Source organism: Schistocerca piceifrons, chromosome 2, assembly GCF_021461385.2.
Source record: "Schistocerca piceifrons isolate TAMUIC-IGC-003096 chromosome 2, iqSchPice1.1, whole genome shotgun sequence".
NCBI lineage: Eukaryota > Metazoa > Arthropoda > Insecta > Orthoptera > Acrididae > Schistocerca > Schistocerca piceifrons.
In genome coordinates this window covers 547,807,725-547,834,791 of record NC_060139.1, presented here as the reverse complement: position 1 = coordinate 547,834,791, position 27,067 = coordinate 547,807,725, and the positions used below count along the sequence as shown (strand labels likewise).

The following is a 27,067-nucleotide window of genomic DNA, read 5'->3' as shown; positions in this document are numbered from 1 at the left end:
ACGTTGGTATCTGTGGAAATGAGGCGGCCGATATTGCAGCCAAGGCTGCAGCCTCTCTTCCTCGGCCAGCTATTCAATCGCTTCCCTTCGCCGATCTACGGAGCGTTCTATGTCGACGTGTTGTTCATTTATGGCACACGCATTGGTCGACACTTAGCCATAATAAATTGCGGGACATAAAAGCTCTTCCTTGTGCTTGGACCTCTTCCTCCCGAACGCGTCGTCGGGAGGAGGTAATTTTAACTAGACTCCGGATAGGGCACTGTCTTTTTAGCCATCGACATCTTTTAAGCGGCGATCCTCCCCCACTCTGTCCCCACTGCTTTCAGCTGTGGACGGTAAGACACGTTTTAATTGAGTGCCCCTATTTTAATCCGTTACGCTCCCGTCTACAGCTATCGCCTGATATATCGTCAGCAGATGACACGCGCTCAGCCGACCGCGTTCTCAAGTTTATTAGTGCCAGTGAAATGACGTCAGTCATTTAAAGCTTTTTTTTGGGGACAACCACCCCTTTCTGTAGTGGATTTTTCAGCCTTCTTTCTGCTTTTAGTTTCTCCAATTTTATGACTTTCGTTCCCATTGCTGCTGGTTTTCAATTTCGGTTTTTTACTGGTTCCTAAGTCACGGACCGGGCGCTAATGACCATAGAAGTTTTGCGCCCTAAAACCAAAACAAAAAAAAAAAAAAAAAGAAAAAAAAAAAAAACAACAACAACAACACTGAGGAAATAGCAACTTTTTAAAAGTAGTATGTTTCATGCCAGTTCACTAGATTAAGTTATCTAGCATAAGCACAAATGATCTTAAATGTTGTGGTGATAGTTTAATGTTAGTAGTGTATACAGCTTACAGTGGTAAGAGTTGCTTTTATGTTGTTAATGCATATCTTGATTCATTCCACATTTCTGAAGGTTCGCCCTCTTGGTGATGGAATGCATGGCACACTTGCCCTCTCTTCTCACATTGTATCAAAATATTTAGAATCTCTAACGTAAATTTTACTTAACTGTAATATCTTTATTAGATAGATCTTGACTTTGCCAGTGTATGGACAGCAGATAGTGGTGTGTGTGAAGTTACATAAATGCTCTGTTTAAAGTATTAGATAGAATCACAGCTGAATAGTATAGATGGAGGAGTAATGGCCTTTTCAGAGTGGCTGTTTTTCTCCTAATATACGTAGGTAATGTAATCTGAAACATTTACAACAATTATCAGTAGATGTAGATTAGGACTATTCATAATTTGTTGTTAGCTCACTTTAGAAAAATAGCCAGCAATGGTCATTGATGTCAGTTAATGTATAACTCCTTCATGATGGAATTTACCAAACATAATGTGTATAGTAATGACAAATGGATGAAATATTTTATTCTCTTGCCTCCTCTCATTTGCTTGTAGCAGTTTTCCACTGGTATGGGACCACTCAGTTTACTTTATCTTTCTTATTTCTCTGTCTTGATCTTTGTCATTCTTGTTTCATTTGCAAGCTACTGGATAATTATTAATCAATTGTTCCTTTTAATTTGTTTTTCCAGTTCGTTTTTTATCTTGCATTTTAATTAACTTTCATCATTTACGTTTATTCCTTTGTAGCTGCTCCTCTTGATTTGTACACTGAAAGCCAAAGAAATTGGTATACCTGCCTAATACTGTGTTGGGTCCCCACAAGCATGGAGAAGTGCCTCAGCATGACATGGCATGGACTCAACTAATGTCTGAAGCAGTGCTGGAGGGAATTGACGCCTCAAATCCTGCAGGGCTGTCCATAAATCTGTAAGAGACAAAGGGGTGTTGGTCTCTTCTGAACAGCATGTTGCAAGGCATCCCAGATATGCTCAATAATGTTCATGTCTGGGGAGATTGGTGGCCAGCAGAAGTATTTAAACGCAGAAGAGTGTTCCTGGAGCCACTCTGTACCAATTCGGGACATGTGGAGTGTCGCATTGTCTTGCTGGGATTGCCCAAGTCCGTTGGAATGCATGATGGACATGAATGGATGCAGGTGATCAGACAGGATGCTTACATACGTGTCACCTGTCAGAGTCATATCTAGACGTATCAGGGATGTTGTGCTGTCATCAAGGGTACACAAGTGGGCCTTCAGCTCTGAAAGCCCATATTGGTGATGTTTCGTTGAATGATTTGTGCTCTGACACTTGGTGATGGCTCAGCATTGAAATCTGCAGCAATTTGCAAAAGAGTTGCACTTCTGTCATGTTCAAGAATGCTTATCAGTTGTTGTTGGTTACATTCTTGCAGGATCTTTTTCCAGCCGCAGCAGTGTCAGAGATTTGATGTTTTACTGGATTCCTGATATTCATGGTACACTCATGAAATGGTCATATGGGAAAATCACCACTTCATCACTATCTCGGAAATGCTGTGTCTCATCGCTTGTGTGCCGACTATAACACCATGTTCAAACTCACTTAAATCTTGATAGCCTGCCATTGCAGCAGCAGTAACCAATCTCACAAATGTGCCAGACACTTGCTGCCTTATATAGGCATTGCCAACCATAGCACCTTATTCTGCCTGTTTACATGTCTCTGTATTTGAATATGTGTGCCTATACCAGTTTCTTTGGTGCTTCAGTGTATTTGCATCTACATATTATTATTGACTCTCCTTTTTTAGTTTCTGATGGACAACATGTATTCTAGATGTGATACCTGCCTGTTCACATTAGATATGTTTAATTGTCATAATGATTGTGAAAATATGATGTTATTTTCTCCTATGTACCCCCTGAATGGCTTTAAATGATGTAGAGTTATCCATTGGTTATCCCTATTCTGATTATATTTTCAGTTCAAATCATGGACTAAATTGTTTTATAGATTTTTAATTGCAATTCTTGACAGTTTTCTTATCAGTTTGCAATATAGGTTCAACAAACCCCAATTATGTCATGACCATTTTGTTTTTGGTTTTCTTAATTGGATAACGCATATAATTACTAAAAATTATAATGCTAAACTGAAAAAATCTTTTTTTATAATAGTCAAGCAATTGGCCAATGGGAAAAGTTGTAGGAGGATCTGGTGCACTCAATTATGCCATGTATATTCGTGGGCATAAGAAGGATTATGATTATTGGGGAGACAGAGGTAATGATGGATGGCATTACAATGATGTGCTGCCATATTTTAGAAGAGCTGAAGAGCAACGTGGGATAAACATAAAAGATTGTAAGTCAGAAAATTAAATTTCCTCCATATCTCACATTTAATGTGTAAAATAATTAATAATTATATTTGAAATCATAATTTATCACAAAAATGATTTGTTCAGAAGCAGTGTAATGATTTGAGGGGATATAAGGAAGTTCACATGGAAGAAAATAAGCTAGTCAGTGTGACTGAAATATCCTGTCCTCCCCACTACCAGAAATTAAAGCTCCCATTGACTACATAAACCTATAGACGGAGTTCAAATGGCTCTGAGCACTATGGGACTCAACTGCTGAGGTCATTAGTCCCCTAGAACTTAGAACTAGTTAAACCTAACTAACCTAAAGACATCACACACATTCATGCCCGAGTCAGGATTCGAACCTGCGACCGTAGCGGTCTCGCGGTTCCAGACTGCAGCGCCAGAACCGCGCGGCCACTTTGGCTGGCTATAGATGGAGTACTGCTGCTATTGTGAAGGATAGACCAACATTTTTTTGAGTGATTAAAGGAAACCAAGCAAAAATAATTTTTTTTCATCAGGAAGGACATTAAGGCATGTGGAATAAGTTGAGGTATGCATTAACAAAACAGAAGCAACTCAGGAACATAACTATACACTGTATTTACAACTGACTGTTGCTGTACTGCTTAATGCTAAACATACTCTTGCTGCTACCCTGAAACAAACTGCTGATCCCTCAGATATTAAATAGCTACCGTTTATCTTCTGCCGGTAACTTAGTATTTGTTCAGGATGGAAATTTCTGGAACAATGTAAATAACTTGGGATAACTTGGGAGCGACTTACACACACACACACACACACACACACACACACACACACACACACACACACACACACAGAGAGAGAGAGAGAGAGAGAGAGAGAGAGAGAGAGAGAGAGAGAGAGAGAGTTACTAGTATGAATATAAAAGGTACAGAAGATAAATGGTAGCTAATTAATATAACTGAGGAATCAGCAGTTCTTTTCAGTATTTTAGCTAATGGTGTGTTGTGTATTTTAACTTGGTATTTACTGTATTACATTGGTATTTTTCAAATAAAATGGTTAGTTACACCTTCACTACCAATATCTGACTAGAGCATGCAACTACTCGTCATGCAGACTTACAATGAATTGGCTATGTAGCTAATAGGTATTTTCAGTCTTTGAGTCTAGATGCTCAGATAATATGCAGACAGAGTACCTACTGCGCTGTGTTCTTTATTTTCCTTTGGACTGGCAGGAACACCCAGTTTCTTACTTTATGTTGGAAGAGAGCTAGTTGTGTTGTGACCAGGCAAAATTACTTTCATCGGGCCACAACTGTGGGTTCTTTGATTGCTCTGGGAGAAGGCTCATCAAACTAAAACATTGAAATATTAGTTCCTTTTTTTCACATATATGGATAAAAGATATACTTAACTTTGCCACAGTTCTTTGCAACAAAATTGCTTGATAATTTAAAACTGTCATTGGTTATGAAAGCATCACTTGATGCACTAAGTAACAAACTGTTCCCGTGAGGTACAATGGTCAACATTTACAACAGTGTAAGTTCATCTGAAAATATAAAAGTCACTGTCCTATGCAATGATGTTGTCTGTTGTTGCTGAGGTGTCAAACTGGGGTTGAATTCTTGTATGTTCGACACTATGTTGACCTCAATGTGAGGGTGCTGCTATACTGAGAGAGAGATAGGGTCTTCAGGAGCACCTCCCATGTGTTGTTACGGGTTGCAGTGAAACCTCCCTAACATCTGTGGTATAGATATGTGTTGCTGGCTTTGATGTGGCACTGTGATCTCTGAATGATACAGCACCACAAGTTGAATGCTGTTGCACCAAAGTATGTAAGTCCACCCAGTCCATAGCAAGGAGGCAAAGTTAAGACAAAAATTATTTTTGTCTCCTGTTATGATATTGTAGATTACATTTCCACTGAAACTGATTTTTATTGTCAGCAATAAAAACCATTCAGAAATAAATGTGTGGGGAGTCAATGTAAAATTTTAAGAACCTTGATGAGGCTTGTCAAAGGTGAACACTTCTTTCCTTTACACAATATTCTTATTGATGTATTATCCTGAATAAATACTTCATTTGTGTCAGTTGCATTGCCACAGAAAATAATTCTGTAAGACAACAGGAAGTGTAAATATGTAAAATAACCCAACATGATTGCCTTTTCATCGACAGGCACTTCTTCAAGCTAAAAGTGCTGCACTGAGCTTCTTGATTAATTTATCTATGTGTTAATTTTGGTTTAACTTCTTATTGATCTGAATTGCAAGATATTTTACACACAGTTTGTCATTTACTGTATGACCATTAATACCTGCTTCTGGTCCTATAGTTTGAATAAAATAACATTGCATTTAACAAATGGCAGTACCAGGGGGAAATGTTGTCAATGTGCAGTCAGCCATGCTTGATCAGGCTCTACAAAACAGGCAAGTGGCACTCAAGAAAGAGCTGTGATTTGCTGGCAATGGCTCCTAACAGTTGACATGCAGAAACATTAGTCACAAAGTTATTAAAACTAAGTCATTTTTACTTCTCTGAAATAGTCTTTGCGAGCTTAAGACTTATTTATATGCTGTCAACCAGAAGTAGGTCTATTCGTCTGTCATCAGGATTGACTCTGGTAACACTAAGTTTGAAACCTGGCTCATATAATCAGCAAACATAACAATTTCTGAACTGTCCTTTAACATCATGACTATGATATTTAGAATTAAGAATGGAGAATAAAGTGCTTTACCCCAATGAAACATCTTTCAGTGTACATCAAATTTGGTACTTTTATAACTTGCAAGCTGCAAACAGGTTGCACTCACCTTTGACGAGATGTGTTTGTTGCTGTCAAATTATTATTTGCAATGTTTCCATGTGGTTGATATTATTTGCAATGTTTCCATGTGGTTGATCATGCCTTTAGTTCCATCAATGCCACAAGCAACTGGATCAGTCATACCATATGCAGGTGATGGATTTTCAGGGACTGAGTCAACATTGTGATTTCACCTGCGCAAACCATTCTTGGAAACCTCATATACAGATTCTTGATTTGTGACATGATGGTGCAATTGACACCCAACCTGGAAGTACATATTGCAGCTCTCAAGCTGGTCATTACTTCCTTGGACGATATTTTGAAAATTGTGCATTCTTTCAAGATCATGCAAATGAAAGCCTTATGGTTCATACCCAGATGACAGTGGTTCAGCCGCCACCAAGGGATTGAAATTCACCTAAGTTTTTTTCTGATGGCAGTCACTTTGGATATGCCAGTAGCCTCTGAGCAGCCAGTCACTTGGTGCCAGTGTAAGCAGTGGGGTCTTCCATCTTGTCCTGACTCTTTCACATCACACAAGTATGCAGACTATCCAGATTGCTGGGAACACTGCATCCTTTGTGGAAAGGATCGTCATCTCCTTACTGCCTGCCATCAACCATTGGGACAGTCAAGCCCCAGTAAAAACTTGTGTCAAGGGTCAGTGCATAAATTTCAGGCCATTGTTACCCTGGGCAACCCTCTCACCATCAAACTATTTATTAATCTCACAATTGCACATCAGAGCATTCGTTTCCATGTCGACACAAGAGCGACAGTTTGCCTGGTGAACCTCCCAATACATGCTCGTCTGGATTACCCAGTGTTGGCCCCACCCTCCCGCATGTTGGTTGCATATGATGACTGGCCCTTTCCCCTCAGAGGTCAGTTTACAATGACAGCAGTGTGCAAGGAGGTTACATGGTTGATAAGGAATTTGTTGCCAATAGCCACTTGGCTGTAACCCTTATAGCCTGGATGTTTTCTCTCTGTTTGGGTTCTCTATCACGGACAAAGTTCAGGTTGTCTTGGCCACAGTTTCCTTCCAGGAACTTAATGACCTTTGTGCCATTCTCACGTCTCTGTTCAAACCGGACTTGAGGTGTGCCACTAATTTCAAAACGCATATTTCTCTCTGCTCGTATGCAGTGACCCATTTCTGTTGGGCACACCTGCTTCTGCTGTCCCTATGGATGGCAATTAAGCTCGAACTCAGTCACCTTCATGGAGCCAGGATAATTGTACTTGCCAGAACTAGTGCTTGGGCCAGACCTCTGGTGGTGATCAAGAAACCATATGGCTCCCTTTGGCTCTGTGAAGATTTTGGGTCAACAGTTAGTGCCCAGGTACATGTGGAAACCTTCCCCATACCATGTCTGGAGGAACTCCTCACATAGCTTATCAGCAGCAAATATTTTTCTAAGGTAGAGCTTGCCAATACTTATTTACAGATTCCACTAGATAAGGAAACACAATGCATTATGGTCGTCAGGATCCACTTTAGCTTGTAGAAATACAAATGTCTGTCCTGTGGGACCCAGCAATCACCCAGGGATACCTGGAACAGTTAACCATGTACATTCCTGCTGATACCAATTGTCTATACGACTTAACAGTTACGGATGCTATACACCAAGACAACCTACACAACATATAAATGCTCTTTGCTATGTTGCATGCTGCTCAAGTGCCACCTACAAAAGTGCCAGTTTTTTCAAGAGGAGGTGGAATACTTTGGACACTTGATAAACAAAGATGAGATTCAACCCACTGACTGCAACGTTTCAGATGTTTACTCTCTCCCATGTCCCCAAAACCTACTGGAGCAGCAGGCTTTTTTGGCTATAGTGAATTATTATTCTAAATTCCTCCCATGTGCAGTTCGATTTATGCACCCACTCAACCAGTTGCTGAAGAAGGGAGTTCTCTTCTGGTAGTGGGCTGCCTGTGAGCGTGCTTTCACCCAGATGAAGCACATATTACACTAAGTGCTCTGCCTTATGCCCTTTCTGCCTTCACGTCCCCTTGTTTTGGCTGCTAACACTGGCCTCTGTGGTATTGGTGCAGTACTGGCACAGTGTAATGATGATGGTACTGAACAATCCATCACCTGTGTGTTGAAGACACTGACAGCTGCTCAAAGAAACTTCTCACAGATTGAGGACTAAGTTTACCATCATTACTGATCTCAAACTGTTGGTAGTGCTATTTGAGAGTAACTCTCAGTTTCCAGAGCTTACAGCTCAAAGGTTCCAGCACTGGACTCTTTTCCTTAGTTCTTACAATTAGACCATTAAGTACAAGCCTACCATGCAACATGCAAACACAGATGTACTCTCTTGCCTACGCTCTGGACCAGCATTTGACCAACAGGAGATCTGCTGTTTCCATATTGATATAGAACGACAATGCATGTTCTTTGGGTTTCCTGTCACTGCTACTCACATTGCCGCAGACATGTGCCATGATCCTATCTTCTGGCGTGTCACGCACTGTGTGCTACATGGGTGGCCCACTTATTTTTCCAAATCAGCTGATCAGAACTCCAGGCCTGGACTTGCCTTTCTCATTATTTGTCTGTTATCTCCAATGTTCTCCTGCTGGATGTGGAGATGGATAACCACCCTGTTGTCATCCTCACTACCTTACACCCTTATATCTTGGAACTCCTCCAGTGTGGGATTAGGATGTGTCATGTTTGAAAGCCCTTGTCAGGTGGCATGCCTACCAGCCACGTCTGAGCAATGATGTGGAGGCCATGGTGTGCAGCTGTTCTCCATATGCCCAACATCAGGCTGCTGCTCCTCAGTCTTTTGCCCCTGGCTCACTCTCCACTGCCCCTGGGACCGCATTTGTCTGGGCTTTGGTGTCCCTTTCTGGGCTCTGTGTGGCTCATTGTCATGGATGCTTATTCCAGCTAACCCTATATGGTTAACATGGTGTTCACCAGTAAAACCATCACACTCGTACACTTACCCAGATTCTCACCATCGAAGGGTTTCCCTGCACCCTGTGCCCAACAACTGGTCCCAATTCACCATGATCAGCTTTGAACAGTTCTGCAATGCTAATGGCATTAAACAACTTTTTACCCCACGTTTTCACCCAGCCTCCAATAGCTAAGCGGAGCAGATGGTGTGTATGTTTAAACAGCAAATATTGAAAGCAGTGGGCACATCTACCATCACAGTGGCGGTCTCAATGTTTCTGAGCAACTACAGGACCACACCTCTGCATGATTGCAGCCTGGTGGAGCTCCTCCTTGGGCAACAGGCACGTACTCTCTTCCATTTCATGGCACCACATCCTTCAGAACCCTGGATGTGACACACTGGATGATACCCCCCCCCCCCCCCCCCCCCCCCCCCCCCCCAGGCTCACCAGTCTGGGCGTGTTCCTGTGGACCAAAACCTTCGTAGATGGTGGCTACTATGGTGGCCACCCATATACAGTGCCTATTTCAGTTGATACTCCTTGGGGTTTGGAGCATTGGCTCACCAGTCAACTTCGTCCCCACTTACTGTTTGCACCACCTCAGTGGGCCACTCAGGAGTTGGAATGCCCACCCTCATAACCCCTAAACCACATGGGTACCGTTTGTGCTCCAGAGCACCGTCAGCAGTCCCTGTGGATGTGGGTTTGGAGGATGCAAACTCACCACAGCATCCATCCCCTCAACAGTTGTCTCCCACACGGATGTTCCCCTGTGCATTTTGTACAGCCCATGTTCCTTCTCCCAGCCAGCAGGCTCCTCTGTCAGGACACTAACTGTGCCACCACTTCACCTTCTGAAACATGGTCATGGGAACTCCAGGCCCTAAGTCCCATGTTGGGGGGATATGGTATCTCCACCTGATGAGTTCAAAAGCCTACCAGAATGCATGGATCTAGATGACAACTGCTAGGTAACACTCTTAATATTTGCAAATGCTGCTTTCACCATCTCAGCACTAGGTGCAGGTCACACCCCATGTGCTGACCTATCGGTGCCCACAGCCATACTATAAAGCTAGCAGCACAGAGCCCCAGACTTCAGTTGTGTTTCGAATACTTTCTCATATTGTTTCTTGTACCCAGTGTTCCTTGGTTCCAGATATTGCTGTGTCTATAATCTCAGTTTTGGTTTGCTCTCAAGACTTGACTAATTATGTATGCCCTCAGCTGGACATCCAATGTCTCCCAGTTGGGTCAATTTCCAGATACTATAAACAACTACACTCATATTGCTGCTCACCCATTCTGCAGTTATTGGCTTCACCAATATTTAAAAATACCATTGCCTACCTCAGCAGCCACATTAGTTACCACTGACATATGCAAAATAAATTAGTTCTCTAAACTATCTCTCCTACAACGGTGGCTATTAAAGTTGACACCAGAAAGGATAGCAAATGACAAAATTTTTATGTTGTGCATATATAATACAGTAGAAAGAAGACAGTCAATTTTTGACAAAATAATTTAACTGGAAAGATAAAGAATCTACTCACCAAGTGGTGGCAGAACACACACATAAAAGAAGATTATAAAAAACTTTTCGAGCCAGTGGCTCGTCCTTTAGACAGAAGGGTTGAAGGGGAAGGAAAAGGGGTGAAGGAAAAGGACTGGAGAGGTCTAGAAAAATGGGTAGATTTTGGGAGAGTCACTCAGAACTGCGGGTCAGGGGAGACTTACCGGACAGGATGAGAAGGAAAGACTGATTGTTGCAGACTGCATCGGATGGAAATCTCTATTTTTTATCTATCCAATTAAATTACAGTAGAAAGAAGGTAATTTTGGAGTACATAGGATGTGAAATTTAGTACAAAGAGCTGCCACATCTAACGATATCAGTAGATCTAATCCAGCTAGGCACAGAGCAAACTGAGCTTGGATGACATACCATACTACTTTTACTCTATGCCATAATTCATAAATCACTGTGACTGACTAGTGGTGATGTTGTGACCGGAAGCTTTCAATGAGTGAGAGATCTGGTGAATGTGCTGACCAGGGCAACATCAAACCCACTCTGTATCAAGGTATGGCTGGACTACACTGGCAGCATGCAGTCTTACGTTATGTTGTTGACAATAACGTCATGTACTCTTCAAAGATATGGCACAGCCTTGCACCTTGACATGTCAGAAATGTAACAGCTACTGTCCAAATGACCAATTATGCAAACCAGAGGTGCTTGTTTTGTGTACCAAATGGCACCCCATAACTCTGTGCCATTGCTGGACCTATATGAGGATGACAAATGCAATCTGGCACCTTTGTTGTTCTTGACTCCTTCACTTTTGGATCTGTCTTTCATGATGTGTACGCATAACTGAGACTCAGCTGAAAGGAAACATGTGCCGTTCTTCTGTCCAGTGTTGGCATTGAAAACATCACTGATATTTAGAATTGGATGCTTAGGAGTTACTTACTGCAACCTACATCCTTCTGAATCTGCTTAGTGTATTCATCTCTTGGTCTCCCTCTACGATTTTTACCCTCCACGCTGCCCTCCAATGCTAAATTTGTGATTCCTTGATGCCTCAGGACATGTCCTACCAACTGATCCCTTCTTCTAGTCAAGTTGTGCCACAAACTTCTCTTCTCCCCAATCCTATTCAATACCTCCTCATTAGTTATGTGATCTACCCACTTAATCTTCAACATTCTTCTGTAGCACCACATTTCGAAACCTTCTATTCTCTTCTTGTCCATGTTTCACTTCCTTACATTGCTACACTCCATACAAATACTTTCGGAAACGACTTCCTGACACTTAAATCTATACTCGATGTTAACAAATTTCTCTTCTTCAGAAACGCTTTCCTTGCCATTGCCAGTCTACATTTTATATCCTCTCTACTTCGACCATCATCAGTTATTTTGCTCTCCAAATAGCAAAACTCCTTTACTACTTTAAGTGTCTCATTTCCTAATCTAATTCCCTCAGCACCACCCGACTTAATTCGGCTACATTCCATTATCCTTGTTTTGCTTTTGTTGATGTTCATCTTATATCCTCCTTTCAAGACACTGTCCATTCCGTGCAGCTGCTCTTCCAGGTCCTTTGCTGTCTCTGAGAGAATTACAATGTCATCGGCGAACCTCAAACTTTTTATTTCTTCTCCATGGATTTTAATACCTACTCCGAATTTTTCTTTTGTTTCCTTTACTGCTTGCTCAATATACAGATTGAATAACATCGGGGAGAGGCTACAACCCTGTCTTACTCCCTTCCCAACCACTGCTTCCCTTTCATGCCCCTCGACTCTTATAACTGCCATCTGGTTTCTGTACAAATTGTAAATAGCCTTTCGCTCCCTGTGTTTTACCCCTGCCACCTTCAGAATTTGAAAGAGAGTATTCCAGTCAACATGCCACAGAGCATAGGTCATGGAGATTTATACACTGCTGGAAATGGAAAAAAGAACACATTGACACCGGTGTGTCAGACCCACCATACTTGCTCCGGACACTGCGAGAGGGCTGTACAAGCAATGATCACACGCACGGCACAGCGGACACACCAGGAACCGCGGTGTTGGCCGTCGAATGGCGCTAGCTGCGCAGCATTTGTGCACCGCCGCCGTCAGTGTCAGCCAGTTTGCCGTGGCATACGGAGCTCCATCGCAGTCTTTAACACTGGTAGCATGCCGCGACAGCGTGGACGTGAACCATATGTGCAGTTGACGGACTTTGAGCGAGGGCGTATAGTGGGCATGCGGGAGGCCGGGTGGACGTACCGCCGAATTGCTCAACACGTGGGATGTGAGGTCTCCACAGTACATCGATGTTGTCGCCAGTGGTCGGCGGAAGGTGCACGTGCCCGTCGACCTGGGACCGGACCGCAGTGACGCACGGATGCACGCCAAGACCGTAGGATCCTACGCAGTGCCGTAGGGGACCGCACCGCCACTTCCCAGCAAATTAGGGACACTGTTGTTCCTGGGGTATCGGCGAGGACCATTCGCAACCGTCTCCATGAAGCTGGGCTACGGTCCTGCACACCGTTAGGCCGTCTTCCGCTCACGCCCCAACATCGTGCAGCCCGCCTCCAGTGGTGTCGCGACAGGCGTGAATGGAGGGACGAATGGAGACGTGTCGTCTTCAGCGATGAGAGTCGCTTCTGCCTTGGTGCCAATGATGGTCGTATGCGTGTTTGGCGCCGTGCAGGTGAGCGCCACAATCAGGACTGCATACGACCGAGGCACACAGGGCCAACACCCGGCATCATGGTGTGGGGAGCGATCTCCTACACTGGCCGTACACCACTGGTGATCGTCGAGCGGACACTGAATAGTGCACGGTACATCCAAACCGTCATCGAACCCATCGTTCTACCGTTCCTAGACCGGCAAGGGAACTTGCTGTTCCAACAGGACAATGCACGTGCGCATGTATCCCGTGCCACCCAACGTGCTCTAGAAGGTATAAGTCAACCACCCTGGCCAGCAAGATCTCCGGATCTGTCCCCCATTGAGCATGTTTGGGACTGGATGAAGCGTCGTCTCACGCGGTCTGCACGTCCAGCACGAACGCTGGTCCAACTGAGGCGCCAGGTGGAAATGGCATGGCAAGCCGTTCCACAGGACTACATCCAGCATCTCTACGATCGTCTCCATGGGAGAATAGCAGCCTGCATTGCTGCGAAAGGTGGATATACACTGTACTAGTGCCGACATTGTGCATGCTCTGTTGCCTGTGTCTATGTGCCTGTGGTTCTGTCAGTGTGATCATGTGATGTATCTGACCCCAGGAATGTGTCAATAAAGTTTCCCCTTCCTGGGACAATGAATTCACGGTGTTCTTATTTCAATTTCCAGGAGTGTACAAAAAGAGCTAATAATCAACCAATTGCTTCCTGGCATATTATTTGTGTGTTCACAAAATGGGTCATCAATAAGGGCACATTAAGTACTTTTCAGACAGCACCGTCTGCAGTAGAGTGGTAACCTTGATTACAGGAAACAGCAGTGGTTGATGCATTTGAAAAGTTCTTCGAGACCATCAAAACCAAATTTTACTATATGCATCCACACAAGATGGGAAAATGTCCTACAAACATGTTACAACCCAGACAAAATATGGTGAAAGAAAAAGGATGATATACGAGTGAAGTGAAAAAATTAAAATGCATTGTACTGATCATTACAAAACAGTAACTGATCCCAGTGCAAAGGAAAAGTTTTGCAGCAGACATTTACAGGGAAAAAGATTCTATAGAAAGGATATAGGAGGAGCCAAAAAGAAAAGCATTGATAGATTCATTGAAGGTGTTCACAATCCCATTTAATGCAACCTGGAACCCAATCAACGCATCTCTCCATTAAGCCTGTGTAGCCCAGATGACTTCAACAATTATTTTATTGACACTGTGAGAAAAACTATAAGTGCAATCCCTGGTGTGAATATAGATCCTGAAGCTGCTGTAATAAATTAACTGAAGGGAAAAAAGAGAGAGATAATAGAGACTGTAAAATCTAAAGTGTAACCCAGGTGTAGTAGCAAGCTTCAGACCAATATTAATAATTCCAGTCTTTGCTAAAGTCATTGAGGCTGTAGTGAAAGACCAAATCTCAAATTACTTTGAAATTAATGGACTCTACTCGGACACACAGCATGATTTCCAGAAAGGTAAATCTACAACAGCAGCAGCACTAGATCTGTTTGCTAGGATAAAGTACAGTTTTGAAGAAAAAGAATCTTTAGCAGGTCCCCAGCGAGCTCATAGTTCTTTCATGAGTTGGTGCGTGGCACACATGTGGTGCCGAGCTATTGCAGTCCATTCTTCCTTCCCTGGCTGCACTTCCTTTGCTGTGCCCCTCCCTCTCTATCCTCGCTCTTTCCCTGCTGGCCCTTCCTTCCCCTCTCTCAGTGTTCTGATTTATGTCGACCTGGCAATCCACCTGGTTCCCTGTATTGCTTCCAGTTTTGTTCCTCCTGTCTGTTCTCTTTCATTCTTTATTGTGTTTAGGTCTCTTCTTGGGGTTTGACCTTCACTTATAAATTTCCTGTTTTTAGAGTGAGCCATTTGGGGAAGAATTCTCTCCCTAGCGTCTGTGGCACGTATTCACCCCCCCCCCCCACCCCCCAAATCCTTCCCCTCTTCCTTCCCCGCTGTAGCCCCACTCCTCCACACTATTCCACCAACATTTGTAGCCAGTCCATGTGGTGGGGCTGTTATGTACCCCTGACAGCACAGGGATCACATTACTGATACCTGAGCTTTTCCATCCCCATGTATGGCAAGAAGCGATTGCTTGTCTCCCTAGAGCATGAGATCTCCCAGCAATGGTCGTCATGCCAGGTGGCCCTTGCTGTGCCTGGGTGGCACCCATGGGGAGAGCCCCTGATTGAAGTGGGTGGTATCAGGGTGAATGCTTGATGCATGAAACGTATCAAGCTGCAAAAATCTGGCGATCCTCAAATGATTGTCTCTTTGAATGGTAAAGGATCATTGAATGCTGCTTTGTGTGACCTGGCAGCCTACAGGGACACATTCGCTGCCAGAAAGCCATTGTTTTTGTGGAGAACATCAAGGACAAGTTTGGTGAAGTGGAGTATCTCAGTAAGATGCAGTCAGGCTCCTTGTTGATCAAAGCTTCTTTTGCCACAGTCTGCAGCACTTCATGGTTGTGGTCATCTTGACACTGTCTCTAAAATGGTACAGGGAGTGATTTTTCCTAGGGACCTGCAAACTGATGAGGAACTCTGGGCTAATCTGGAGAGACACGGCATTCATTTTGTTCAATGTGTGCTGAAGGATCTTAAAGACAACTGCACCAATATCGGTGTCTTTATTCTGACTTTTGAGGAAGATATTGCTCCCAAAGAAGGTCGAGGTTATGTGCTTCTGATGTGACAAGAAGCCGTACTTTCCACCACCCATGAGGTACTTTCGGTGCTTGCATTTTGGGCATATATATGTCTTCCCACTGTATGGTGGACCCCTTTTGTGGTGATTGTGAACACCCACTCCATGAAGGAAGCCCCTGTGTTCCACCACCTTAGTGTGTCAATTGTCATGACCACCATTCTCCTTGCTTACCAGATTGCTCAGCTTACAAGAGAGAAAAGAAAATCCAAATCCCTGGGTCACCTATCTCATACCGAGGCTTGCAAAAAATGTGACTGACTCCATCCAGTGTCACTTTCTTCAACTTTTGCCTCTGTTACATCCTTTCCCCTCCTTACCTCAGCACCATCCCCCTCCTCTCCCCTCCCCCCCTCCCCTGCAGTTCCCATGCCGTCCACTCTGGGAACCACTCCCCCCCCCCCCCCCCCCCCGGACCGAAGAAGTGCCCTTCTTCTTCGGCACCTGGCGGTGATGGGACCCGGCGTCTCTCAGGCTGGCAGCTTACTACCACAACTCAGCCATTAGACACACTGTATGTGCGCCCCAAGGTTGCTCACTCTCTTTCAGTTCTGGATCTAGCAGAAGCCTGGCTTCCATCTGAACCCTGCTCTCTTCCATAAGAAAAAAATGTAAGTCCCAGGTCAAGCCCCCGCTCCCCAGTGACACTGGAGGTCCCATCTGCCCCCTCACAACCTGAGTCCAATATCTTATTATGGATGTCACCCCATCCTTGTCAGTTAAGACCACTGACCAAGTGACATGACCTCCTCTCAGCTTCTTTGTGTCCAACCTGGACTCTTGCCACACAGTAATCCTGTGGAATAGCAATGGATATTATCATCACCCATGGGAAATACAACAACTTGTTTCGTATTATTCTGCATTCTGTCTTGCTCTTCAAGAAAGGCACTTCTATGATGACCACTTTCCAGCATTTCATGAGAATCGAGTGTTCTGTCAGAACTGTGCTGTCCCCAGGATAGCATCTGGAGAGTCTTCCCTTTGGTTCGTCCAAATATCAGTAGTGACTGGATCCCCCTACATACCAACCTGGAAGCAATAGTAGTTAGAGTACAAACAACCCCAGCAATCACCGTTTGCAGTGTCTACCTCCCTCCAGTTAGACCACTTCCTTAAACTGAACTGTCTACCTTAATACAGCAACTCCCAGCCCCATATCTCCCTTCTTGGGACTCCCCTTGGGGGAGTGCCACTTCTATGGGTAGCGGTCTTCTAATTGATCAAAATATTATAGACTTTGATTTGTGTCTCCTCAGTGATGATTCCCCACCACTTCTATGCTGCTCATGGCACCTTTACTGTTATCGATCTCATCACCTCCTCCCCTGCTCTCGCGGCTTCCCTACATTGGTCAGCCCATGATGATCTTTGTGAAAGTGACCTCTCCCTGGTGATTTTATCATCCCCCGGCTGCCACCAGGCAGACAAACCCCCACATTGGGCATTCTGCAGAGCCTATTGGCCTTTATATATGTCTGCTGTGTGATTTGACACATCTCTCTAAAATTGCATTGATGCGGCCGTGCAGTACATCTCTGTCACTGTTCTTCATGCTGCTGGCACTGATATCCCCATATCCACAAATGTCCCTCGTTGTCAACTGGTACCATGATGAGCCAAGGATGTAGCAGTTGCTGTCCAGGACCACCAATGGGGGCTATAGCAATTTAAATGACACCCTTCACCGACCAACCTCCTCGGTTTTAGCTTCTCCATGCCAAGGCTCACTACCTTATCAAGAAGAGTAAAAAATAATGCTGGGAGTGCTATGTTTCCTCCCTGGGAATGTATGACTCTTTGTCGCAGATTGAGCCGAGCTCCGTAGCCTTCTGGGCTGCCACCGACAATCAACTGTGCAGGGTCTTGTCCTCCAGAGTGCTCTATATACTGACCGATTGGTCCTTGCAGAACCCCTCGTGACACACTTTGGGACAGCATTGGTGTCCTCTTCCTATCATGCTACCATTCCCTGCCAGAAATGCTGAGTTGAACAGACCCCCTCCAAACCCCTACCAAGCTGAATCCTATAATGAACCCTTCACTGAATGAGAATTCTTGCAGTCTCTTACCTCTTTGGATGACGTGACCCCAGGCCCAGATTCTGTCCACAACCAGATGATCCAACACTTGGACGTTCCCCAGAGGCAATATCTACTCAGGGTCTTCAACTGCATTTGGCTCATGGGTGCCTTCCCTCGCAATGGCAATACAGTATAGTTATCCCCATTCTTAAGCCTGGAAAGGACCCAATGCCTCTTGACAGCTACCACCCTATTAGCCTGATAAACAAACTTTGTCAACTGCTCGAGAAGATGATTAACTTCTGGTTTTATTGGGTACTCCCGTATCAGTGTGACTTCTGGTAAGGACAATCTCCAACTGACCATGTACTCAGATTGGAAACAGCAATCTGACAGGCATTTACTAACTGCTGGAACCTTGTCGCTTGTCTTCTTTGACCTACATAAGGCGACGACACTGCTTGGTGCCATTACATTTTAGTTACCCTCCTTGACTGGGCTCTTGCGACCATCTTCCAAATTTTTATCATCGAGTTTTTATCCACAGGCTCTTCCGGGTTCAAGTTGTCACTTCACTCAGCACCCCTCGAATTCAGGAGAATGGTATCCCACAGGGTTCTGTGTTAAGTGTCCCACTCTTCCTCATACCCCTCAATGGGCATGTAACCTCTGTTGGGCCTCTGGCTACCTTGGCATTATATGTCACTGATTTTTATATCTGATGTTCCCACTTGGTAGCATCTGTTGAGCGCCTGCTCCAAAGTGCCGCTGACAGGCCTCTGCATGGGCCGTTTCCCATGGCTTCCAGTTTTCTGCTATCCACGATTTTATTTAGGTGACCAGCTCCTAGAGGTTGTAGCACATTCCCGTTTCTTGTGCATTATTTTTGATACAAAGTTGATGTGGCTGCCCCATATTCGCCACATGAAGACTAGATGCATGCGGAAACTTAATGCACTCTGCCTCCTGGTCCACACATCTTGGGGTGCAGACCACACTACTCTTCTCCATCTTTACCTTGCTCTGGTCTTGTCCGGACTAAATTATGGTAGTCAGGTTTATGACTCGGTGGTTCCTTCCACTCTGAAAATACTTGGCCCTGTTCGCCATTGTGGGGTGCATCTAGCTATTGGTCCCTTTCGCGCTAGTCCCATTGACAGTCTCCTTGCAAAAGTGGGGTGTCCCCCTCTACAAATATGATAGAGCCAGCTCCTGGTTTCTTACGCAATCGCCATCACTGATTCGCTGACCATCCCATGTGCCCTGTTGTCTGTGCAAATGAGGGATGTCTCCCTCCTGATAATTACCCACGGCAGGGATTGTCAGTTGGAATGCATCTCATTTCCCTCTGTTGGGATCCCCATCTCCACTCACTGGAATGTGCCCAGTGTATTCCCTCGCCCCCCCCCCCCTCCCGATGGCACCTAGACTGGATTAGGAATGACCTATTCCAGGGTCCTAAGGTCTCTGTCTCCTCTATGATCTTCCGGCATCTTGTACATTCCATCCTTGCAGAGTTGCAGGGTGCCACCGCTTTCTACACTAATGGTTCTAAGATGATAGATAAGACGGGATAAGCTTTCACTTCTCTACTGGCTTAAAATACCATTTATTGCTGGGATCATGTAGTGTGTTCACAGCAGAGCTGCTAGCCATTGACAGGGCCCTTCATTTTGTTACTCAGGGCACCTTCCACAGTGTTTTAGTGTGTACCAACTCAATGAGGAACCTACAGGCTATCGACAGATGCTACTCTAGTCACCTTTTGTTCTCTTTGCTATTCATGACATTCTCTCTGCCCTTGACTGTGTTGCATGCTCAGTTGTCTTTCTGTGGGTCCCAAGTCATGTGGGCATCCCAGGGAATGATCATTTGGCAAGAGAAGTGGGCACTTACCCCCTTCTCTTTGATGATGCCATATACATTGATCTACATCAAATCTCTCTTTGCCCAAAAGTGGAATGGCATCTGGTACACTACTGCTCACAGAAATAAACACACAATCAAGGAGACTACTGTGATTTGGTGCCCTTCCTTCCGCTCCTCTCGGAAGGAGTCCACTGTCTTATGCCGTCTACGCTTTGGTCATACCAGGCTCACCCATTGTTTTCTCTTGTGGAATGAGCCAACGCCAGACTGTGGTTGTAGAGCCAGACTGACAATGTCTCATATATTGGTGGAATGTTCCTTCTTTTGGCCCTTCGTACTAAGTATAGTCTTCCAGAGTCCCTATTTTTAATATTAACAGATAATTCATGGGTGGTTTAACTGGTCCTCAGTTTCCTCCATGAAAGTGGTTTCTATTTTCAGGTATAAGGTTTTGCTTTACTCCTGGAGCAGAGGCAGGGTAGTTGTGGTTGGTGACTTCCTTCATGTTTGCTCAGTCTGGGACTCATGACTACTCGCCCATGCAAAGACCACTGTTTTATTCCTCTGTTTTTTGAGTTTTTAGTTTTGGCCTACAATTCTATGCCTTCTACTGTGAGTGTTTTTACTTCCTCATTCTATAGTTTGACTCCTCTGACTGGATTCATCCACTTTTAGGGGGCCCCTCTCTTCCTTGGGTAACTTCGGAATCGCGGGACTGATGACCTTGTCATTTAGTCCCATAACCCCCCATCAATCAATCAATCTTTAGCTGTGAATTTTGTGACCTTAGTAAGATAATTTTTCCAGAGGGCATGCAGCTTTACTGTCGGTTAAATGATGATGGCGTCCTTTTGGGTAAAATATTCCAGAGGTAAGATAGTCCCCCATTCGGATCTCCGGACGGGGACTACTCAAGAGGACGTCGTTATCAGGAGAAAGAAAACTGGCATTCTACAGATAGGAGCGTGAAATATCAGATCCCTTAACACTAGAACTGCCGGAACTAGTACTATACTTAGAACCACCGATGTGGTTAAAGTGACCACTTTCTTTGTAAGTACATGCTGTACTGTTTAATGTAAATATGAATGACCTTGATAACAATGTATCACTTTAATTACGTTTAATAACAGTATCATTGTATTTTACAACAACAATGGGAACATAATATTACTAATATTAGAGAACATAGTTCACAATATTTATCTCCAACCATACTAATTGTATTGCAGTAGTTTTAAAATTAATAGAAATTAATCTTACTGGAGAAACTAAGTACCCATGAATATGTTAAGAGAAATACCAATAATAAAATATGACCATATATAGTACCTAATCCTACTTACAATCATTACAAACTACTGTCTTTATTACTTTACTGCACACTTCATTTGTCTTGTTTCTGCATTTCCTCGTTTGGCATAGTTTTCTTACTTTCGCAGGAATTTCCGCTTCTTCTCTTTCTTCATCACCATCGACCTTTTCTTCCTTTTCTTTTCCATCCCTTGGCATCCTTTCCTGATTTCTTGTTTCCATATAGGCTCTACGTAATTCTTCTGCTAGATTTAGGATGAAATTCCTCCTACTTATTTTGATCCCTGTCACTAGCTTGAAAATGATCCATGCATTGATGGCTACTAAATCAAGGATATTGTGAAATACGTGTACAGGCCATCAACGAGTACCAGAGCGGACAGAATATTTCCTTGTCATCTGGTCCAAGACATCTACAGCAAATTTTGTGCTATTGTAGAAGCAGCTCACTGTTTCGGGAAGGTGTTTCGAATTATTTTGTATTTCAACATCTGTGTGCATGGTGCTCTACAGAAGAACATTTTTGTTCTTTTTCCCTTGGTAAACAGTTAGAGTATCACCATCCCTTTTCAAGAGAGCAGACGTATAAAGAGGAGTTTTCATTTTTTTTATAGTGTTCGGAATTTCTTTTCTTGCACAGTTGATAGTGCCGACAAGACTAGTTTTCTCTTTCTCCAGTCTCTCCCCAAATGTGACCGTAGTGAAAAAATTATCGGTAGTTACATTTCGCCCCTTATTGCGATATGGAGCTACCAATTTCATTACTACTTGTTCTGGAAGTTTCCCATTCGGTGGCCTTTGTTCGTTCTTTCCTATGTAAGGGAACCCATTACAAAGATATTTTGTTTCTACATCCGCTAGAAGCCAGAATTTGATTCTGAATTTATCAGGCTTATTCGGCATATATTGCAAATACGGACACCTGGTTCTGCTGGGGAAAAGTTGTTTGTCCACAGTGACATTTGATCCAGGTATGTAATTCAACTGACAATTTTCTATAAAATGGTTCCAAGTAGTTGATATAAGTGCAAATTTGTCACTTTTCAAACGTTCCGACCGTGTATTTTTTTCATCAAAATGCAGATATTTCAAAATTTCTCGAAACCTGTTTCTGCTCATTGTGTCAGTGAAAAATGGGGCTCCCCACTTTTTCAACCACAACTCATCTACTTCAATACATCTGGCACCTAGTGCACCACGAACATATAATAAAGCAACAAATGCATCTAATTCTTCTAAATGCAAACTCCAGGAATCATTTCCAAGAAGCCGTTGTGCCTCTGCTTCTGTGAATTTCTTTGTGTTTCAAAATTGATTGATCAACTAAAAGGCACCGGGCACTCGAAACGTTATCATTTGAGACGTGCTGCTTTGTGTGTGGAGTAGGTCCCCGTGTTTCTTTCAATATATTCTATTGACCTATCCTACCTGGAGTAGTAACACCGAACTCGACTACAGTCCACTCCGTGATCCCGTCCTTTCCCAGGAGTTTTGAGCCAGGTTCTGGAAGTGAACCCTTACTTCGTTCTCCTCCTCTACGTCGATTCTGTATTGGTCCACTTACAGAAGGTGCAGGTCTTTTTTTACCCAGGGTAGGCCCTTCTCTAGCATTGTTTATATTACTGCTTGGTCCTGGTTCAGCAACTACGTGAGGAAAGAGACAATTAGAAAGCTACAACTCATTATAAAGATAACACACCACACAATAAAATAGCAGTAACAGAAGTAGCAGTAGAAGTGTCAGCTCTATTATAATAGTGATCATTATTCATATAGTAACAATAATAATAATAATAATAATAATAACAACAACAATTAGTTGGTTCAGGACAGAACTAATGAAGCCTCGGACAGGTGCTGTCATGGTCGGGGACAACGCTTGAACCCTATGCCCGTCCATAATGGTAACGACACTGCTAGCCACACGGAAAATGATTAAAATCCAAATAGAGTTGTTTTGCAGGATATGCTTCCTGCAACCACTCTAGAAGGAAAACAAAGACAGAGGATGGGATGGTCAGGTGAAGTTAACCGACACCTCATGTTCTGTTATTACCAAGCAACAAACTTAGGAACCAACACAACTGGATACAGATCACAAGTATACACAACATTTATTACCAGATACCCAGAATTAAAATTTTTAACAGAACAATGACTAGCCGATCAGATCCATGTAATAATAAAAAATAACAGGATACCCCAGTCAGAATTAGAAAACATCAAACAACAAGTACAACAAATACTGGAACAAAATAATGTGCAATCAGAAGAAGAAGAATATACAGTAATGGACTCAAACGTCCCAGAGCAATCGAACGAAGAACAACACGCATCAATTAAACAATCAGAGGAAAACGAAATCTTAAGACAGCCACCAGAACAAGCACAAATAGAACACGAAGTGATACAAATGTTAGATATAGAAGAAAAATTTCAGCTGACATATATAGAATACAAAGACACAAATACAGACATTAGACCATTCTTGCTTAGACCACCAAAGTCGAAACAACAATAACAACTATCAACACAATCATACACAACAAAATAAATGAAAATACAACTATGGAAGAATTACAACTACTGGTTTATATAGGAGCACTCACTACACTAAATATACACACTAGGCAGAGATCAGAACCAACCAACACACAGAAGAAACCCACAAAACCAGCATGGCAACACAGGCTACAGATCAGAGTAGAAAAACTGAGAAAAGATATTGGACAGCTAACACAATTTATAAGAAATGAAATATCAGACAGAAAACAAAAAAGGTTAGGTAACATCTCACAACAAGAAGCGATAGAGCAATCAGATGAAAAGAAGCAGAATTACAAGCATTGGCCAAACGACTTAGAAGATACAAAAAAAAGTGAAAATAGAAGGAAAAAAAACCAAACATTCAACACAAACCAAAAGAAATTTTACCAGACATTAGATAACACACACATTAAAATAGACAATCCACCAAACATAACAGACATGGAACACTTCTGGAGCAACATATGGTCAAACCCAATACAACATAACAGGCATGCACGGTGGATACAAGCAGAAACAGACACATACAAGATGATACCACAAATGCCTGAAGTGATAATTTTGCAACATGAAGTCACCTGAGCAATTAATTCTACGCACAATTGGAAAGCCCCTGGAAAAGATAAAATAACAAATTTCTGGCTAAAGAAGTTCACCTCAACACATTCACATCTAACTAAATTATTTAACAGTTACATTGCAGACCCATACACATTCCCTGATGCACTTACACATGGAATAACTTATCTGAAACCTAAAGATCAAGCAGACACAGCAAACCCAGCTAAATATCGCCCCATAACATGCCTACCAACAATATACAAAATATTAACTTCAGTCATTACACAAAAATTAATGACACATACAACACAGAACAAAATTATAAATGAAGAACAAATAGGCTGTTGCAAAGGAGCACGAGGATGTAAAGAGCAACTGATAATAGATGCAGAGGTGACATATCAAGTTAAAACTAAACAAAGGTCGCTACACTATGCATACATTGATTACCAAAAAGCTTTTGATAGTGTACCCCACTCATGGTTACTACAAATATTGGAAATATACAAAGTAGATCCTAAATTGATACAGTTCCGAAACATAGTAATGAAAAATTGGAAAACCGTAAATAATATCCAAACAAATTCAAATAATGTCACATTGCAACCAAGTACCGATTAAGCGTGGAATATACCAAGGAGACTCATTAAGTCTTTTCTGGTTCTGCCTTGCTCTGAACCCACTATCCAACATGCTAAATAATACAAATTATGGATACAATATTACTGGAACATACCAACAAAAAATCACACATTTTCTATATATGGATGATCTAAAACTACTGGCAGCAACAAATCAACAACTCAACCAATTACTAAAGATAACAGAAGTATTCAGCAATGATATAAATTTGTCTTTTGGAACAGACAAATGTAAAAAAAAATAGCATAGTCAAGGGAAAACACACTAAACAAGAAGATTACATATTGGATAACCACAGCGACTGCATAGAAGCGATGGAAAAAACAGATGCCTGTAAATATCTAGGATACAGACAAAAAATAGGAATAGATAATACAAATATTAAAGAAGAACTAAAAGAAAAATATAGACAAAAGACTAACAAAAATACTGAATACAGAATTGACAGCAAGAAACAAGACAAAAGCTATAAATACTTATGCTATACCAATATTGACCTACTCATTTGGTGTAGTGAAATTGAGTAACACAGACCTAGAAGCACTCAATACACTTACACAATCACAATGCCACAAATATAGAATACATCACATACATTCAGCAACAGAAAGATTCACATTAAGCAGAAAGGAAGGAGGAAGGGGATTTATCGACATAAAAAACCTACATTATGGACAGGTAGATAATTTAAGAAAATTCTTTATAGAACGAGCAGAAACTAACAAAATACACAAAGCAATCACTCATATGAATACATCGGCTACACCACTGCAATTTCATAACCACTTCTACAACCCTTTAGATCACATAACATCAACAGATACAAAGAAAGTAAATTGGAAAAAGAAAACACTACATGGCAAGCACTCGTATCATCTAACACAGCCACACATTGATCAAGATGCATCCAACACATGGCTAAGAAAAGGCAATATATACAGTGAGACCGAAGGATTCATGATTGCAATACAGGATCAAACAATAAACACCAGATATTACAGCAAACATATTATTAAAGATCCCAATACCACAACAGATAAATGCAGACTTTGCAAACAACAAATAGAAACAGTAGATCACATCACAAGCGGTTGTACAATACTAGCAAATACAGAATACCCCAGAAGACATGACAATGTAGCAAAAATAATACATCAACAACTTCCCATACAACATAAACTAATAAAACAACACATTCCCACATACAAGTATGCACCACAAAATGTACTGGAGAATGATGAATACAAATTATACTGGAACAGAACCATTATAACAGATAAAACAACACCACATAACAAACCTGACATCATACTCACCAATAAAAAGAAGAAATTAACACAACTAATCGAAATATCCATACCCAATACAACAAAAATACAGAAGAAAACAGGAGAAAAAATTGAAAAATACATCCAACTAGCTGGGGAAGTCAAGGACATGTGGCATCAGGATAAAGTTGACATAGTACCAATTATACTATCAACTACAAGAGTCATACTACACAATGTCCACAAGTACACCAACGCAATACAGCTACATCCAAATATATATATACAACTACAGAAATCTGTAATTATTGATACATGTTCAATTACCCGTAAGTTGCTAAATGCAATGTAACATATACCGCACAGTTAAAAGGAAGTCACGCTTGATCAAGGTCCGCGTCACCATTTTTAACCAGACATAACGTCTGAGAAAGGAAAGAAAATAATAATAATAATAATAATAATAATAATAATAATAATAATAATAATAATATAAGTGAATGTAAGTTACCTTCTTCTTCAGTCTCGGAGCTGTCACTCTCCACATTAGCGACAGGTTGGTAATCTTCATCTGTAGAATCTTCCACAAGGTCCTCAACATCAGGATCATTTTCAGCATCTGATTCATACAAAAGTGTGACAATTTCTTTATCTGAAAATGGCCGTGGCTGTGGTTTGTATCGCTGTGACATGTGAGACATGTCTACTGCCCTGAGACCAGTACTTAAATAATCAGTCATGTTTATGCGAAACCCAAAAGCAAACAATAAATGACATATTGCATTGTTGAGCTTTTAAATTCAAACAATGTGAATAAACTTCAGTGACCAAAATACTTAGTACATTGTTGACGAGTGCTAAGAATAAATCCGGGGAGTGACGCACAACAATCTTTAAATAATCTGTTTTCAAATATACATGTAATGTGGTCAAAGTGACCACTCGGCAGTTTTAAGTATAAGTGATCAT

The 27,067-nt window shown here is 42.3% G+C and overlaps 1 protein-coding gene across 1 annotated transcript in view; it reads left to right on the top strand.

The window, feature by feature from the left end:
* Positions 1 to 27,067, top strand: part of LOC124776735 (glucose dehydrogenase [FAD, quinone]-like) — a 203,366-nt gene that overhangs the window by 70,076 nt on the left and 106,223 nt on the right. The window contains exon 3 of the mRNA XM_047251855.1: positions 3,010 to 3,196. Coding sequence (XP_047107811.1) covers positions 3,010 to 3,196 — 187 coding nt within the window. The remainder of the gene's footprint in view (positions 1 to 3,009; positions 3,197 to 27,067) is intronic.